This window comes from Gekko japonicus, unplaced genomic scaffold (genome assembly GCF_001447785.1).
Source record: "Gekko japonicus isolate JY-2015 unplaced genomic scaffold, Gekko_japonicus_V1.1 scaffold4, whole genome shotgun sequence".
NCBI classification, from domain to species: domain Eukaryota; kingdom Metazoa; phylum Chordata; class Lepidosauria; order Squamata; family Gekkonidae; genus Gekko; species Gekko japonicus.
Window position 1 is genome coordinate 1,110,242 of NW_015165234.1, and position 16,722 is coordinate 1,126,963.

Genomic DNA, 16,722 nt, shown 5'->3' on the forward strand with positions numbered 1-16,722 from the left:
CCCCTTGCCGGACCGGCTCGGAAGCCAGCGCCCCCCCATCTCCCCCGGCCCCCATCGCCGCCGCCAAGGGAGGCAGAGCCAATTTTCTGGCTCCCTCCCTCCCGCAACGCGCCTGCGCCTCCGGAACACCAAAAGGGAGAGGCGCGAGGGAAGCTTCAGAATGATGGGGAAGGGAGGTGTTTTTCGGGTGGCCTCCCCTTCCAAAAGCCACATCTGAGCGCCAGCTGCGCCCTCCCTCCCTGCCAATTCTTCCAAACCGTTGTCTTTTCTGTTTTCCAAAGCTAGCTAGAACTTAAGAACTCCTTGCCTGGCCGCATTCTGATGGCGCCCCTGAATCCGGGATAATCAGCCCAGGGGATGCAGATGGGAAGAGCCAGCCGCTGTTGAGATCAGGCTCCAGAGGGCTGCAGCAAAGGAGGCCAGGGCGGCGAAAGGGTTTAGCGGGCTTCTCTTCCCCCCCCCCCAGCTCCGAAGCAAGGCCCGGCGGCTGCAAGCGCTGGGGACGCTCTGTCACTTTCGGGGGGATTTAAGTATCCCCCCGATATTTTTTTTTAAGGTTTCAGATTTTTGTGCACACCTGGGGACTGCCCCAAGTGTGCACAAACATCTCCCTCCCCCCCAGGTGCCCCCAATGTGCGGAAATAAGTATCCGCACGCAGGGGGCGACTTCGGAATTAGATATATAGATATGGAGCAGAGGTCCATCAGTGGCTAGGAAATAAGTATCCACACGTAGGGGGCGACTTCGGAATTAGATATATAGATATGGAGCAGAGGTCCATCAGTGGCTATTAGCCACAAGGTATAGATAGGGGCTCTGGGGCAAGTGATGCTCTGCCTTCTTTGTGCTTGTGGGGGGGGGGGTCAACAGTTGGAGGGCTTCTAATGTCCTGGCCCCACTGGTGGACCTCCTGATGGCACCTGGTATTTCTGGCCACTGTGTGACACAGAGTGTTGGACTGGATGGGCCTTTGGTCTGATCCAACATTGGCGTCTCTTATGTTCTTATGATCTAGAACTAGTTTTTGTGCCACTATGGTGCCACAAAATGGTAGATGCATTATATTTGTGGTGTTGACTATAGACTAAGACCATGATCTATTTATTTGATTTCTAGCCCATCCTCCCCTGCACAGCAAGGCTCAGGGTGGGTTACAATAATATGTAGATGCCAACAATCATATGAATTCATGAGGGTACATGCCTCGAATTCATGTTTTTGTATTATTGCTATGCCGCAATGTACCAACTCCGTTTTTTTTAAGGTTCAGTCTGTGGCTCTGGCTTTGACATGTGATTAGATAGTGAATTTTGGGGAGTTCAGTGAAAAAAAACTAAAGGATCCATGTAGATCTGGCTTTTACCTTTTTTCCTGTCACATTCAGCATCATGTTTAAATAAGGCCTCATGGTGGGGTGGAAATGATAGTATGTGACTAAGGCCACATGCAATTGTATGTGTGCATACCCTGATGGATGTTACACCTCACACCACAGTAGGATATTTCTGAGTAAGCATGTATATGAGCCACCACTCTTGTACTGTTTATATATCCTGCCTTTCCGCCAAGGCCCTCAAGGCGACTTACAGTTTATTTTAAACGATCAAAAACGCAACTTTGCCATAAAATCTAAAATTCAAAATACACAGGTTAAACAATTCAGCAGATTCGTAGTAGTTGTCTTCAAAGGCTCGAGAGGGCAGGGTCCGTCCTGCTTATCTAAAGAAACAGAATCATGCAGGTAATAGGAGCGAAAATCTCCCTCCACCCAACAATGCGAGAACTAAAGCGCAGCTGGCAAGGCACCAAGCCAATTATAACACGTCTTTCCGCTCCTAAATTCAGATATAAGGCGGCAGCAGAGCCGGGGCAAGCTGAGAAAGCTCGGTGCCTTGTTAGGAAGTGAGGCCGTCCGACGTCGGAACAATTTGCGGTGACTGTAATCCTCCGGGCACAATCAGGCGGCGTCTCGCGTCGGGGAGAAAGAAAGAGAGAGACCTCCCCGCCTCTAGCTGGAGCTGCGGCGATACTTTCAAGGGCTCCCCGGACTCCAGGCAGGGCCATTGCGGTGCCGCATTCTGCCAGCCAGCTTCGCCGCGTTTTCTTCTCCACTCGCTCTGCCTGGCTGCAGTGGCAGCTCCCTTGGTGCAGTCATGTTGGCGGCGAGGTTAGCGACATCATGCCGATCACCGTCTGTGCTGCTGCTCAGGGGCGTCCCAGCAGGCTACAATTCGTTTCATTCCTCGACGCAGCACCTCCGCGGGGCCAGGGTCGCTGTGGTGAGTCCCGCTGAGCGGCCAGCCGGCTGAGCGCGGTGGTCTTGTTGCTGCTATTAGGAAAAGGTCCCTGATAGCCTCGAAGGAGAGGCCTCCCTCAAAACGTGGAGCAGGCGATGCCTGTCTCCCTTCCCTTCTGCTTTAAGGCCCAGGCAGAAATTCAACAGGTGCCCCCTCATGGTTGCCGTGAGGCCCACACGCCGCGCGCGTTGGGTTTCTGTCGGTTCTGCAGCGGGTAAAGACAGAGGCACCGCGGTGGGGAGAAAGGGTGGGTGGCAGTCTTTAACGTCTGGGTGCAAATGTTCTGGCTGGGGGGGGGAAAGGGGAGTCAGACATGCTTTAGTGGTATCTGAGGAAATGTGCGGGCGCACGAAAGCTTATACTTTGAATAAAACTTTGTCGGTCTTAAAGGACTCAAAGTTTGTTCTGCTACTTCAGGCCAACAGGGCCACCCACCTGAATCTATGCTTTACTTGGGGCCCAGGATAATCCTGCATTTATGTTTGAATTAGTGTGCCTCCTAAAATGGCTTACAATAAAACATCTAGCTGCACAAAACTTTGTCATACCAATTTGCGTGGGGGGGGAATAATAACAGTCCAAGTTTGATTTATAATTTATAAATCAATCCAGTTCAGTTCAAGGCTAAATATTTGAGTCAAATTGGAGGTCCTGAAAGTCTTAAAATGTCACACAAGCTTTAACATAGCACCGTAGTATCATTTTCATGTTTCATTGATTTCTGTACTTTTATCATAACATACGTGTTGTTGTCAAAACGCTCTAAGAGAAAACTAATTCTGTATAACACCTGAACTGTTTCTGGATGACTTGAAATACTAAAGTTTCTCATCCAGCATGGGTCTCCTGTTGGACTTTCTAATAAGGAGGTCTCTAGTGGTAAAAGTATCTGGGAAATACATACTGGGGCAAAAGACATGTTGTAGGATGCTAATCCTCAACACTGTAACAAACTACAGAGGTCAAATTTGAGAAAAATGAAGAGTCATATCGCAGCACTAGTTGTTCTTTGAATATGTGATATACTTGTTAATAAGTCTGATCCTAAACATGTACAGTTGGAAGAAAGTCCGAGGCCAGTAAGGCTTACTCTGCTAAGTTCCTAAACATGTACAGTTGGAAGAAAGTCCAACAGAGGCCAGTAAGGCTTACTCTGCTAAATTTGTTTAAAATTTCAGTTGTACATTGAAATTCCAAACTGAGTGTACTTCTGTGTAATTGGAAGTCACTTGTTATTTCCAAGTGAATGGTATTAGGGTCATAGCCACAACCTATTTTATACTTACATTTCAACCGTCCTGATTGTTAACTGCTGATTCCAGTTTTGTTTGATAAGGCTGTGGTTCCCATTATTTTATCCGTGTTTTGGCTCCCTCCCTTTCTGTTTTCCACGCTGCCAGTTAAGATCCTCCTTACAATCCCAGCTCTCTACCAGCAAAGTGAGGCAGGTGGTGGCTAGAGACCCTTCACCAGTGGAATGGCCTTTCCCTTGAGGCTCACCTGACATCTCACCTTACTTTCATTTAAGCTCAGACAAAAACATTTTCCCCAGGTTTTGAACTAAAGCATTTCATCTTTTGAAAAATGTTTTTAAACAGTCTGCTTCTAATCAAGGGATCATTTTATGAGGATCATTTCAGGCTGTTAAATGTTCTGGCTGGGTTTTTAATGGCTAAGGTCTTGATCCCTTGTTACTTCTTATTATTTTTATGTTGTTTTATTATTTTTCATGTTATATTTTTTTAGCTGCCTCAAGCAGCTCAAGAGGGTGCATATGCTTTTTCTTAATAAGGAAGTAAGATATTGTTGTGATCCTGGAAAAAGTATAAATTGTTAAACTGGGACTCTTTCTGCAGGTCCTGTCCGGATGTGGTGTTTATGATGGCACTGAAATCCATGAAGCTTCAGCGTAAGCATATTTGTACAAGTAAAAGAGCCAAAATGATCCTTAATTAATCAGTCAGTTGAGCTATTTGGTACAGGTCCAGTTCCCCTTCCAAATGCTAGAAGGCTTCTCCCTTAAGAATTCTGAAGCAACCTCATCCCTTTCCTCACAACATGTTATGTCTTAGTAATATGATCAAAATCATCTTGATTTATTCCTTCCACTCCCATTTCTTTCCCTGTGTAGCATATTGGTCCATTTGAGCCGTGAAGGAGCCAATGTTCAGATGTATGCTCCAAATATTTCTCAAATGCATGTCATTGACCACTGCAAGGGACAGCCGACTAAGGGTGAATCAAGGTGAGAGAAGCATGTAAAATGCACTATATGAAGACATTGCTTAATACAAATCAGCTTGGTATTGCACTGTAAAGCTCTGTTCCAAACACACTTTCCCCATCCAGGATTCCATGTAAATAGTATTCCTGTTATTCTGATCATAGTACTGATTGATCTGAATATCAATCAATCAATCAATCGACCTTTATTGGCATAACATACAGAACATAAGACTCAATTTGCAAGGAAGATTGATCTGAATATAACCCACAAGATGTTTGAGTGATAATATACGATAATAAACTTGAGTTCAGTAACATTGTCAGAAATTTATCTGAGGACAGTATATAGACACTTTTTATGTAGTGATTTTACTAAAGCCTCCGCATTCTATTCCTAACTCGATGTATACATATTTTTTATGACTTGCAGCAGTTTCAATGTTACTGTTTACTTTGCTTGTGTGTGTGTGAACACTCATACATAAGTAACGAATGGTGCTTTTTTCTTCAAGAAATGTTTTGATAGAATCAGCAAGGATTGCCCGTGGCAAAGTTACAGAACTGGCTAAACTTACTGCAAAAGATCACGATGCTGTGATATTTCCTGGGGGCTTTGGAGCTGCCAAAAACTTGTGAGTATTAATGATAAACTACCATAATACTTTATTATTTTGTTACTGAGCTCCAGTGTGCAATTGTGATTACTGAGCTCCAGTGTGCAATTGTGATTAGCATGTTGAACTAGGATCTGGGAGAATGAAGTTCAAATCCCCACTGTGCTATGGCAGCTTGCTGGGCGACCTTGGATCTGTCACACACACTCAGCCTAACCCACTTCACATGGTTGTGGTAAAGATAAAATAGAGCAGAGTACTCATCTGTCACACACACTCAGCCTAACCCACGTCACATGGTTGTGGCAAGGATAAAATAGAGCAGAGTAGAATAATGTACGCTGCTTTGGGTCCCCATTAGGGGAGGAAGGTGGGATATAAATGAAGGTGTGGCCAGTGGGCCTGTCCCACAAGCCCAGAGCAGCAGCTAGACACCTCTGCCAGCAAGGAGATGGAAATGCCAGCAACTAGAGAGATGGGAATGGGGGCGATGGACCAGCTAGGAAGCAGGCAGCAGAGAAGCAGTGAGAGCTGTGGATGTCACCGAGGCTGGGGAAGACCAGGGCAGCAAGTCCAGTGAGGCCAGTGGCAGGAGCAGGAGGACTGGGGAATCCAGGGGCTCCAGCAGTGCCCATTCTAGGGATGAGGCAGTAGCTGGACTGGGGATGCCAGGTGACATGCAAACCCTGGGACTTGCCAGAGGGGCTTGAGGGCCAGGAACCGAAAGCACAGTGCTGGCTAAGACAGCAGGGATGGGCTCCAACGACAGAGGCACGAAACTCCAGCAAGGGAAAGGACTGTTCACTACAGGAAGGCACTGAGTCTAATGGTGGGTGTGGGGTCTGAGCACTAAAAGTCGTATGGCAGTCATTACATGTAAAGGGGAGTGCCCTAGGACAATGGGAGGGCCACACCTGCATGCCAACACAGAGGGTCCCTGGCCTGAGGCCACAGCAGGTCGTGGCAGCAGGAAATATATTTCTTTACTATTTGTAATACTTGGACTTCTTGGTAGCCAATGCATGAAAATTATGTTTCCTTTAAGCTATTCCAAGGAACATCATTAACAAACTCTGTTAATGCAGGCATGTGGTTTCTTTAGAGTAAATATTATCACTGCTCTGTGTGAGTTTGGGAGGCCCCATAAAAATTGAAATATGAACACACACACCCCAATGAAACATATATGCTGTCCTTTGTCTGTTCTGGTGCAGCTCTGTAAAAGTATCTATTTTCCCCAAACAGAGGTAGGTTCTTAATGATTTTAAGCATGGATGCCTCAAGGTTATGTACCACTAGTGCTGTGATGTAATAAGCAGTGTATTCTGCTGTTGTCACAGATCTACATTTTCTGTGGATGGGAAAGACTGTAAAGTGAATGGAGAAGTTGAGCGTGTGCTAAAGGATTTCAACAAAGCTGGGAAGCCCATTGGGTATGTACATTTTATGAATGATGTTTAACAACACTTTCTGTGTAATAGATGGTATCTGAAATGCTGCAGGCATACTTTTGTATGCTATTGTCTGCCTGGGACCGCTAAAATGGGGTCTGTCAACTACAAGGAAAGCTTCAGTGCTTGGCTGTGGGATGGCTTTTGGCTTGGCATAGGTCTGGTTTAGTTCATTAATTCAAAATAATGTGATAGTTGCTCTTCTTGATGCCTGTTGGCTTCCCAAGTTAGTTCTCGCCTTCTCTCAGGGCTTAATGACATTGTCTGTGTGCCTGCCCCAGGTTGTGTTGACTAGACATGCACCTAACAGTTCTGTGCTCAGAACTGAATTCTGAAAACACGCTCCAGTCCAGGTCCTGTGGACCAAATGTGTTTGGAAGTAAATTCTCAGGCATGCAGGGGCACAATTTAAATCAAGAAAAGGGGGCTTAAAGCCTCCTCCCCTGTGCCAGTTTCCTGACCTGAAATGGTTCTTTGGAGCTACTGTTTGCATTGCTGGGCAAAATTCATGTGTAGCTAATGGGTTACATGCAAGTTTCCTCAAGGTTTCCTGAACAGGGCAGATAGCAGCTCCCCAGGACATTTCAGGTCAGCAAAATGACTCATTGGTAGGCTTAAGCCCTTCCCCACTTGAACCATATCATGCCCCTGCATTCCTAGCAATTCCGTAGCAAGCATGTTTTGTCAACAGAGGCTGAGAACACACACACACACCCCTACACAAGGACGGTGCATCATGTAGTCAGGGCCTCTGATGTTGTTTCTTTTGCCTTAAGTTTCTCTTCTCAGCTCACTGCCTGTCCTCTTCCGCTTGGCCTTCCTTTATCTGGGTCTGTTTTGGACTCTGCTTTCCAGGTTTCAGCCTCCTGTCGTCTTTGCATTTTGGTTTCTTTCCCTCCACTCTACTGAAAGCACGTTGCTGTTTTTTTTGTGGTGAGCCTGTGCAGGCTTTTCCAGCATTCCCATTGATCTTTTCACCCCCTCTACAGAATTTCAACTGTGAACCTGCTATTGCTGGTTGTTTTCCTCCTTATTGGTTAAAGCCAAACCAGATATTGCACGGCAGATGTGTTTCATGGTCTCCCAGCTTTTTTAAAAATTGAGAGGCTGCCATTACAGATGCAGGGATTGTGGGAGTGTCACCCTCTAGTCAGGAGTGGACTGGGAAGTGAAAAGGGCTGTGGAGCAAGCCTGGTTGAGAGTGGCCCCATGGGGTGCTACAGGCCTACTCTTCAGGGCTGCTCAGCTCAGTGAGGATAACAGTGGGCGTTAGCTGACCCATTGCTTTCTCCCCCCAAATTGGAAGCAGTGTAGGAGGACACAATGGATAAGCTTGAACCCCATTGTTATTGCTGATGAAGGGTCTAAGCCAAGTGGCCCCTGAGGCCCTGGTGAATTCACTTGGGCTTGACTCTGCTCGCTTCTGGGCCCCAGTAGCCTTCTAGGGCAAGGGTTCCCCAGCAAGGTGCCCGTGCGTGCCATGGTGCCCACCAATACATTTCTTGGGCCCACCACGTGTTTTCAGGAAGTGGACAGGGCCAGGTGGGGCTTTTGCCCAACAGGGCTTCTTATTGGCCTTTGGAGAATCTGACTGGCTGAGCAGATTTTTTTTAAAAAAATTGCTTTTGGCAGCAGCTGTTGCTACAGCCGAGGATCTTCAGTGCATGACTGAAGGTGAGTGTTGTGCAGGCAAGAAAATATGTTTAAACACTATGTGCATTTAAAAAGGGTTTCTCTTTTTAAACAGAGCTTCTGCCTGAAATGTTAAAATGTCATGATTAGAGTTATGCATAACTTCCTGACATTTTGTGGTTGGCTTCACCTCTTGTGGCAGCCATCTCTGTGGTTGCATCCACCATCCTGCATCAGAATTGCAGAGTTGCCTGTAGGCTCAAAAAGATTGGGGATCCCTGCTCTAGGGCAATGGCCAACCAAGAAATGGCCAGTCCATCCCTGCCTCTAGCCATTTTTTAAAACTGAAAATTCCTCCCATCCCAGTTGCTTTTCCACTTATGGGTCAAAAGATGTATTTCTGTATTTTTCTCTGCAGATGACAAACCAGGTGGGGCCATTATGAAAGAGGAATTTCATTCCTTTTTAAAAAGAAGTTGTGAGAGTGTTATGTATTGATATGGCCCAGAGAAAGTTTGTATTTATGCATCATTGCAGAGATTCAGCCAGGTGTGTGTATATGCATACTGTAAGGCATATTTTGAATTTCTTTCTTCTGAGAGGTTTTGACAAGATAGTCTTTCCTTTTCTGTTTTGCTTTCCCGGTTCTTTTGCTGCAGGTGCCATTTGCCAGCATCATCACTGGTTTGCAGTTTGTTAAGATTTTAATTAATTAATTGATCCTCTTTTTCAGCTGCAAATTGATTCCCAAAGTAGCTCACAGAAATCAGGACAATGCATATAACTATTCAGTAAAAGCGTTCCTTGGGGAATGAAGGGATTTTCCACTGCTGCTGCTTGTCCCTCTGATTGGCCCTGTCAATGTCAGCAGTTGGAAACTGATTTGAGTACCTTTTGTGTATTAGCGTGTGCTTAAATTGAGTAAAGCCTTCATGAGGTGGATTTTTTACCTTGTAAGCTGTCTTGTTGGCCCAAGGAGGAATATAAATAGTCTACCTTTGCTTAAGACATTAAATCCTCTTATAAAGGTTTTCTGCCTGCTTCCTTCTAGTCTGTGCTGCATCTCACCTGTTTTGGCTGTCAAAGTTCTTCCTGGTACTGAAGTCACAGTAGGGCATGAAGAAGAGGAAGGTGGCAGGTGGCCTTATGCTGGAACTGCTGGGACCATCAAAGCAATGGGAGGGAAACACCGTGTTAAAGAAGTAACGATATCCTTTTTTGGGTTTGATGGATTGAGAAATAATTGAAGCATACTGTCACGCAGACACACTTGCTAAGACATTTTATGTGCTATACTTAGTAGAAGTATACCCTTCTGAGCCAATGGGCTGCAATGGACTTAAAAGGGTATAACTTTGTTTATGATGGCACTGTAAAATGTGTATGAGTTTGGCATGTGTAAGGCATTCTAGCAGTACACTTGTACACAAAATGTATTTTTTCTTTTCACAGAAGAACTTTCTGAAGGTTGTGTGTATGATACATTTAGATCAGATGGTAACATTCCCATTAGTGGTACAGCGGTAAGGTGTTGAAAGTCTTATTCTAGCATTCTAACAGTGCAATCGTGTGCAAAGTTGCTTCAGTCTAAATCAATGGACTTAGCTCGGCGTAACTTTGCATAGGATTGCACTGTAAAATATTCTTTTGCTGTCTAAGTAATGTTGCTTTGAGTACTCAAAAAGTATGGAAGCATTGCTTTAGGAAACTAATTACATTTTTGCTCAAGAGCATAACATCATGACCGGAGAATTTTTGGGTAGACATGTACTGTGTCTTAAAATTTCAGGATCTTCTGCAGTATTCTATAGATGCAAAATACAATGTTTTGAATACCAATAGCTTACAGTTTAAAAATGAATCTCAGAAGAGTTCTCCTTATCATTTTTCATATTGCCAACTTCACAGCAGTAGTAAAATAACACAAGAAAAAGAGAGATATTCTGCTAACTCTCAGATGAGTGTATACAGTTTGTTCTAACAAGGAAATATCACAAAGTGGCATTTTTTTCTTTCCTAATTACTTGATGTTGTAGTCTCTTTCTGCATACTGGTATTCAATTATAGTGAATACAATATTAGTTTTCAGTCATTGCATTTTGCACAATTGAATCCACAATGAAAAACAAGCTATTTTAAATGTATACAAGTAACCACAAGAAAATGATACGGAGTGTCATCAAGGTGAAGTTTCCGTATAAAATTTCATTGGCTAAGTTCAGCCTTAATTTTGGCCAAATGACTGGTGAGGCATCCTTCTTCAGGCTGTGGATGAGGTATCAGACAGTGAATGTGGGCATGAGAGAGAGAGGCGCAAAGTGTCAGGGAGGGGATTGCTTCCTGCTAATTTGTTGATTGTTTAATAGGCATCTAAAACGTAGGAACCACTGACTGTTATAACATGAGATTATGCTAAGCTACTGTTGGGAATATCTATTTGTGTCTCTAGCTTGCTTTAGTTGCTGTATTTTCCTTAACCGTCTTCCACGATGCCCATGTGGACACAGCCAACAAGGTGGTAACTACTCCAGCCTATATGTGTGAAACAGAATTGCATCATATCTTTGATGGTATTGGGACTATGGTAAAACATGTGTTGAAGATGACAGGCAAATGAAATAGATGCCTATGCTAGCAGCATAATAGTTTACAGACCTGACAACACTGATTTGATATAGGATTTACTTCTATGTAAACATGCTCAGGGTTGCATTGGACTGACTTGCTTAGGCCTATATGGAATCATTACCCTCTGTTTTTTCCCAACAAGCATTCAGGTGTGACACCTTGCTTGCTTCCTGACCCTCTAAAGCCATTTGCGGCATAGTGAAGCATAACAGATAAAACTTTCACTCAACAAAGTGAATATAATCTATAAGAAATTTCATGACTTATCATGGTCCCGGCAGTTAATATATTAGTGTAGAAAAGCAAGATGGGAATACATGACTGATCTAAAAATTGTGGAGCTCGGTATTATGGTGCTATCACGTTGAAGTCTCTGGTTAAGGTCATAATCAAGAATTGAAGGGTTAGGGTTTCCTCACTTGGTGCTACATCTGGACAGATACAGTAAAATTTCTAGGTCTAGTCAGAGCCTAAATAATTAGAATATTTCCAGTCACTGGATAAAGTAGAGATTACTTGTATTAGACTTGTAGTCCTGAGAAGACATATAGTATGAAATAAAAGGATGCATTTGTTACTGGCATAATTGTATTTGGCTTGATTTAATAAAATCAAACATATTATGACTAGAATGGCAAGTTGAACTAAACACGCACACACACACACACACACAACCCCAATTGTGGAAATAGTTGCGACAGAGCCGGCTGGAGTTAAATCCTGTGAAGATGGGGGTTCTGTACCTGAGCCGGGGGGAGTAGATTGGGGGATTAGGCTCCCTACCCTGGATGGAGCTCCATTGGTGCCAACCCAGAAGGTGAAGAGCCTGGGGGTGATCTTGGATGCCTCACTTTCCATGGAGGCCCAGGTCACTGCAGCTGCCAGGTCTGCCTTTTACCATCTGTGGCAGATCAGGCAGTTGGCTCCCTACTTCTCCCCCCAGGACTAGGCTACAGTAATCCAGGCAATGGTCACTTCCAGGCTTGGTTACTGTAACTTGCTCTATGTGGGCTTACCCTTGGGGCTGATCTGCAAACTCCAGCTAGTGCAAAATGTGGCAGCACGCATGGAGACTGCAACGTCTGTAGGGGTGCGCATCCAGCTGGTGCGCCGCCAATTGCACTGGCTACCAATTGAGTACCAGATCTGCTTCAAGGTGTTGGTGTTGGCCTTTAAAGCCTTATGTGGCCTGGGACCAACCTATCTACGGGATTGCCTTTCCCCATATATGCCCTGGAGAGCCTTGTACTCTGCAGAGAGCCATCTGCTGGCTGCCCCTGGCCCGAAAGATGCCCGTCTAGCCTCAGCCACGGCCTTTTCGGTCCTGGCCCCAGCCTGGTGGAACATGCTCCCAACTGAGATCAGGGCCCTGCGAGACCTGTTGCAGTTTTGCAGGGCCTGTACAATGAAGCTGTTCCACCAGGCCTTTGGTTGAGGCAGCAGACATCTACTAGCTGGCCTCCCTCTCGCCGCTACATGATGAGACCATCATGGCTCAGCATCGGACGACTTATTTTCCCCGGCTGTAGTAACTGGAATTAATTGCATTGCACTGCCCACTTTAAATATTTTAATTACTTTAAATTTAAAAGTGGTTTTATTGTATTATTTATTGTATTAATTTAGATTGTTTGTATTTATTGTTGTGAGCCGCCCTGAGCCCGTTCGCAGGAAGGGTGGAATATAAATTGAAATAATAAATAAATAGTTATATTTGCATACAGCCCATCTTCACTAAGCCTTGTTTTGTTATGAGAACACGCCTGGGAGGTCTTTGGGCTTGTGAACTGTCTTCTTCCTACCTGTAGTCCACTTATTTATACTTACGGAACAAACTCTTTTTACATCTATATTGGGGCAAATGGCAACTTGCAGTGTTTTCTGAAGCAAGAGGTTGTTGGTATCCAAGGTGCCACCACAATTTTCCAGTTGTAGCTGTGCAGTATGTATCAATGAACAGCTATTTGTTCCAGAACAAGACTTTCCCCCTATCCTAGCTACATAAGAGAAAGAGGGAGGAGGAGCACATAATCCAGAGGTTTGTTCTCATGAGTAGCTAGCCATGGGTTGTTCATTATATCCGAATGTAGACGTTGCGTACATTCCCCAGCTTTCCATAGCCTGCAGATGAGAAAAACAATTACTTTTTAAAATAGTGACCAGTAGAGGGCACTGTTTCTATTACTTTTCATCAAGTGTATCCCTTTTGCGCTGATATGAGCAAGAACTTTTTTTTTTTAAGAATGCATTTAGCTTGGCTTGGATTCTTGATGTACTTACTCACTTGTTCCCTCAAGTTTGGCAGCTATGAAAAGTAATCAGTTTGTTGACCTTAGTGTAATTGATAGGCTGTTTGCAAATATGTCCACAAATTCCATAAGCACCATAGCACGCAGCTTTCCTCGGCACAGTATAATGCTTACTCAGTATACTGGTAGTGGAATCTGTATTACCCAAATCATTCCCATGTCAGGCCTGTCTTGTGGAGAGCATCCCCTGCACATGAAGAACTGGAAATGAGTCCTGGTGCAAAAGGGCATCATGTGGGTCTGTTGTATTCCCAGCTCCCAGTTTAGCACAATAAATCTCCACGGAGGAGAAGGTGGAAAGGAGTTTAACTGGAAAAATAACCTTATTATCCTGTTCAAGGTGCAGATAAAAGAGGAGGAAATAAGATGGTATGTTTGACGGACTGCACTTTTTAAAAGCTTGGAAGTACTGTGTAAACAGATAAAGGATTGTGAAGGGTCTGGGCTTGAGTGACAGGCTGCTCCAGGCAATCTGATTGGTTAGCATCAGCTGAGCAGAGAAAGACTTGAGAGCTGCATGCTGAGGTAGGGGGGTGGACGGAGGCATCATAGTAGGACTAGGCAGTGAGACTGTGAGTAGGTTCAATGGCAGTACGGTAGCAATTTACTTTTGAGAGCCTTTCCATAAAAGCCCCCCCCCCATCTTTTTTTACCCCGAGATCCTCTGGCCTTCAGCAGTCAGAGGTGTGGAGGAATGCATCCAAGGCAGCATTGCCCATTTGGTGCTTTCAGGAGGAAGTAGCCTGACTGCCAGAATACTGGGGAACACTAATCAAGGATCTTTTACTTGGTCCTCCAAAGCTCCCGTGCCCATTGGATATGATTTTGATTTTCAGGACAATACCCAAAATTCTTAGAATCTCATCAATGCTGGACTTTTTGGTGATTCAGTCAAAATCCCAGGAACATTGTCAATACATTGTCCTCACACCCAAGTGACTCAGCCAGCTACAATTGGACTCCTCTCTTGGTCTTCATTACATCACCCTGCTGCCTCCTTACAACTGAAAATTTAAACTGTCCTATGACAGCTGGGATTCTGACCTTAGTACTAATGGGGTCTCAAATCCTAAAGCTGCACCAATCCAAGCACAGCCTAAATTCCACCAATAGCTGGCCGAATGCCACCACAGTTCCTAATAGCAGTGTCCCCCCTATTTGTGTCCAGGTAAGTACGGATGGTCAAAGCAATGGTATTCCCAGTAGTCACGTAAGGCTGCGAGAGTTGGACTATAAGGAAGGCCAAGCACTGAAGAATAGATTCTTTTGAACTATGGTGCTGGAGAAGACTCTTGAGAGTCCCTTGGACTGCAAGAAGATCAAATCAGTCAATCCTAAAAGAAATCAACCCTGACTGTTCCCTGGAAGGCCAGATAAGGAAACTGAAGCTCAAATACTTTGGCCACCAAATGAGAAGGGAGCACTCACTGGAGAAGACCCTGATGCTGGGAAAGATTGAAGGTCAAAGAAGACGGGGAGGGCAAAGGATGAGATGGTTAGACAGTGTCATAGATGCAACGAACATGAAGTTGAGCAAACTTCAGAGGATGGCGGAAGACCGGAAGGTCTGGCGTGATCTGGTCCATGGGGTCGCGAAGAGTCGGACTCGACTGTGTGACTGAACAACAACAAGAAGTACGAATACATAAGCAGGGCACTCAAAGCAGGATGCCCCCCACATCTGGGAGTTGGCTTTACTCCAGATCCTCCTTCCTTTGCTGAAGCCTCTGGAAACTCCTCATCAAGACAGGTGGAGTATGCTTTCCCCCCTCCCATACTGCTTCCCTGCCTGGAATTCACCCTCTATGTCATCCTATCTGCTCCCTTCTCTGTGGCTGGTCTGCCATACTGCTAGCTAGTCCTTCCTCACAGCATCCCCCCATCTCAAGAGGGACCCCTTCCCCCTTTATCCTACTGCATCTTCTGTCTCTGTGAAGGGCAGTGTGTAAAACCAACTCTTCTTCCCCTTCTCCTCATTCTCAAAAAGCCAAAAATGTTTTGTATTGTGGGTTAACTGGAAGTGAATTCTTGGCACCTTCTACACTGCAGCAAACATGGACTCTTAGATCTGGATGTTCGCAAAATTCATAGCTGAGAGTAACTTTCTTGACCACACACAAGTCTTTTGAGCCTAGTGGTATGACAAAGTACAGATGTCCTGCACAAAAGCAACCCCCCCCCCAGCCTTGCACAGTAGCCTGCAGGCCCTGTAGTGATCATATCTACACGTTTCACACAGAGCTGTTTCTTTTAATGTGGGTTACAGTCATGTCCTAAAACAGACTTTGCCATTCAGTGCAGTGTTGCTGTAGAAATAACTGCTAGGAATTTATAAATAACCTTTCCTATGATTACAGACAAAATGCCAGAAAACATCTCCTCTCCCTCTTTGCAAGGAATCTCTAGTTAACCTAGTGATAAATCAGTGACCGAAAATGTCTACATATTACAGTTTCTTTGAAAACACTTTTTGGATTCTATATTGCACTAGGAAAAAGGTGATCCAGCTCCCTTAATGAATATACAAGGCAGGTAAGATGGCATGGTACAGCCTGATCTTCTCATCATATTTTGGAAGCTAAGCAGGATGGGAGAGGAAGGCAATGGCAACCCACCTCCACTTCTCTCTAGCCTTGAAAGCTCCTTGTTGGGGTTGCTGTCAGTCAGTTGTGATTTGATGGCACTTAAGTACATAATGAATGTACAAACAGTGCTATCAAATCCTTATCCTAAAACAGTCTTCAGAACATTTTTGAAAATCTGTTAGCATGTGACTTTATGCCCGGAAGCTCGTCATATTACAAATTTCAAATTGATTCCATAAGCCTGCTGGCATGTGATTATCTTTGGCTTTTTTGCACAGAGAAATCAGATTCTGTTCCTTCTTGTGGTTTGTGTTTGACAGCAGTAAAATGACTTCCTCTTTTTCCCAAATTTCCCTTTCCTTCCCCTGGCAGTTAATTTTCCTTTTGTGGTTGCTGAATTTTCTCTGTGTGTAGGAATCAAGCAATTTCTCTAAAATTCTGTAGCTTCTGTCTTTAAAAGAGCAGGAAAAATTATGCCATGTTAATAACAGCTCTGAAATTTCAACTGAGTCTCTGGAGGAAAAGGAAAGAATTGATGGTGGGGGGGGGGTTGTATTTAATTGCTTAAAGGAGCAATCCTAAATCCCATTTTGTTCACTACTGTTTACTCCCAGAAAAGTGTTCCTTTTGATTGCAGTCTTAGTCACCACTGTTATTGGTATATAAGCAAAATTGATCTTCAAAAATTGAGCTGTTATCTAGTATATCCAGAATATGCCCAATTTAAATTTTGTTAGCAAATCACTTTTGCACTGAGGTGATAAAAGCAATTACAGCTTGAAAGTGATATTTTCTTTTGCATTAAAACTGGCTCTATGGGCCTGAGAAACTGGTTGGCTTAATGACACCACTGTGGTTATTTCACAACTCTGCCCTACCAAAATCAGCATGAACTCAATTCTTAGTTATTTCATCTCACCACAACATTAAAGTGAATAGAAAAGACTATGAGTCACAGCACTGGACACACTTTTACTTG

The 16,722-nt window shown here is 44.3% G+C and overlaps 1 protein-coding gene across 1 annotated transcript; it reads left to right on the plus strand.

Moving 5' to 3' along the window:
* The first annotated feature begins 1,935 nt into the window (after nt 1-1,935).
* LOC107109219 (chromosome unknown open reading frame, human C21orf33) lies at nt 1,936-11,723 on the plus strand. The gene is made up of 7 exons (XM_015409787.1): nt 1,936-2,280; nt 4,155-4,207; nt 4,430-4,543; nt 5,037-5,156; nt 6,479-6,571; nt 9,273-9,429; nt 10,710-11,723. Exons 1-7 carry the CDS (start codon nt 2,155-2,157, stop codon nt 10,836-10,838), a joined length of 792 nt encoding a protein of 263 aa, XP_015265273.1. The 5' UTR covers nt 1,936-2,154; the 3' UTR covers nt 10,839-11,723.
* The last annotated feature ends 4,999 nt before the right edge of the window (nt 11,724-16,722 follow it).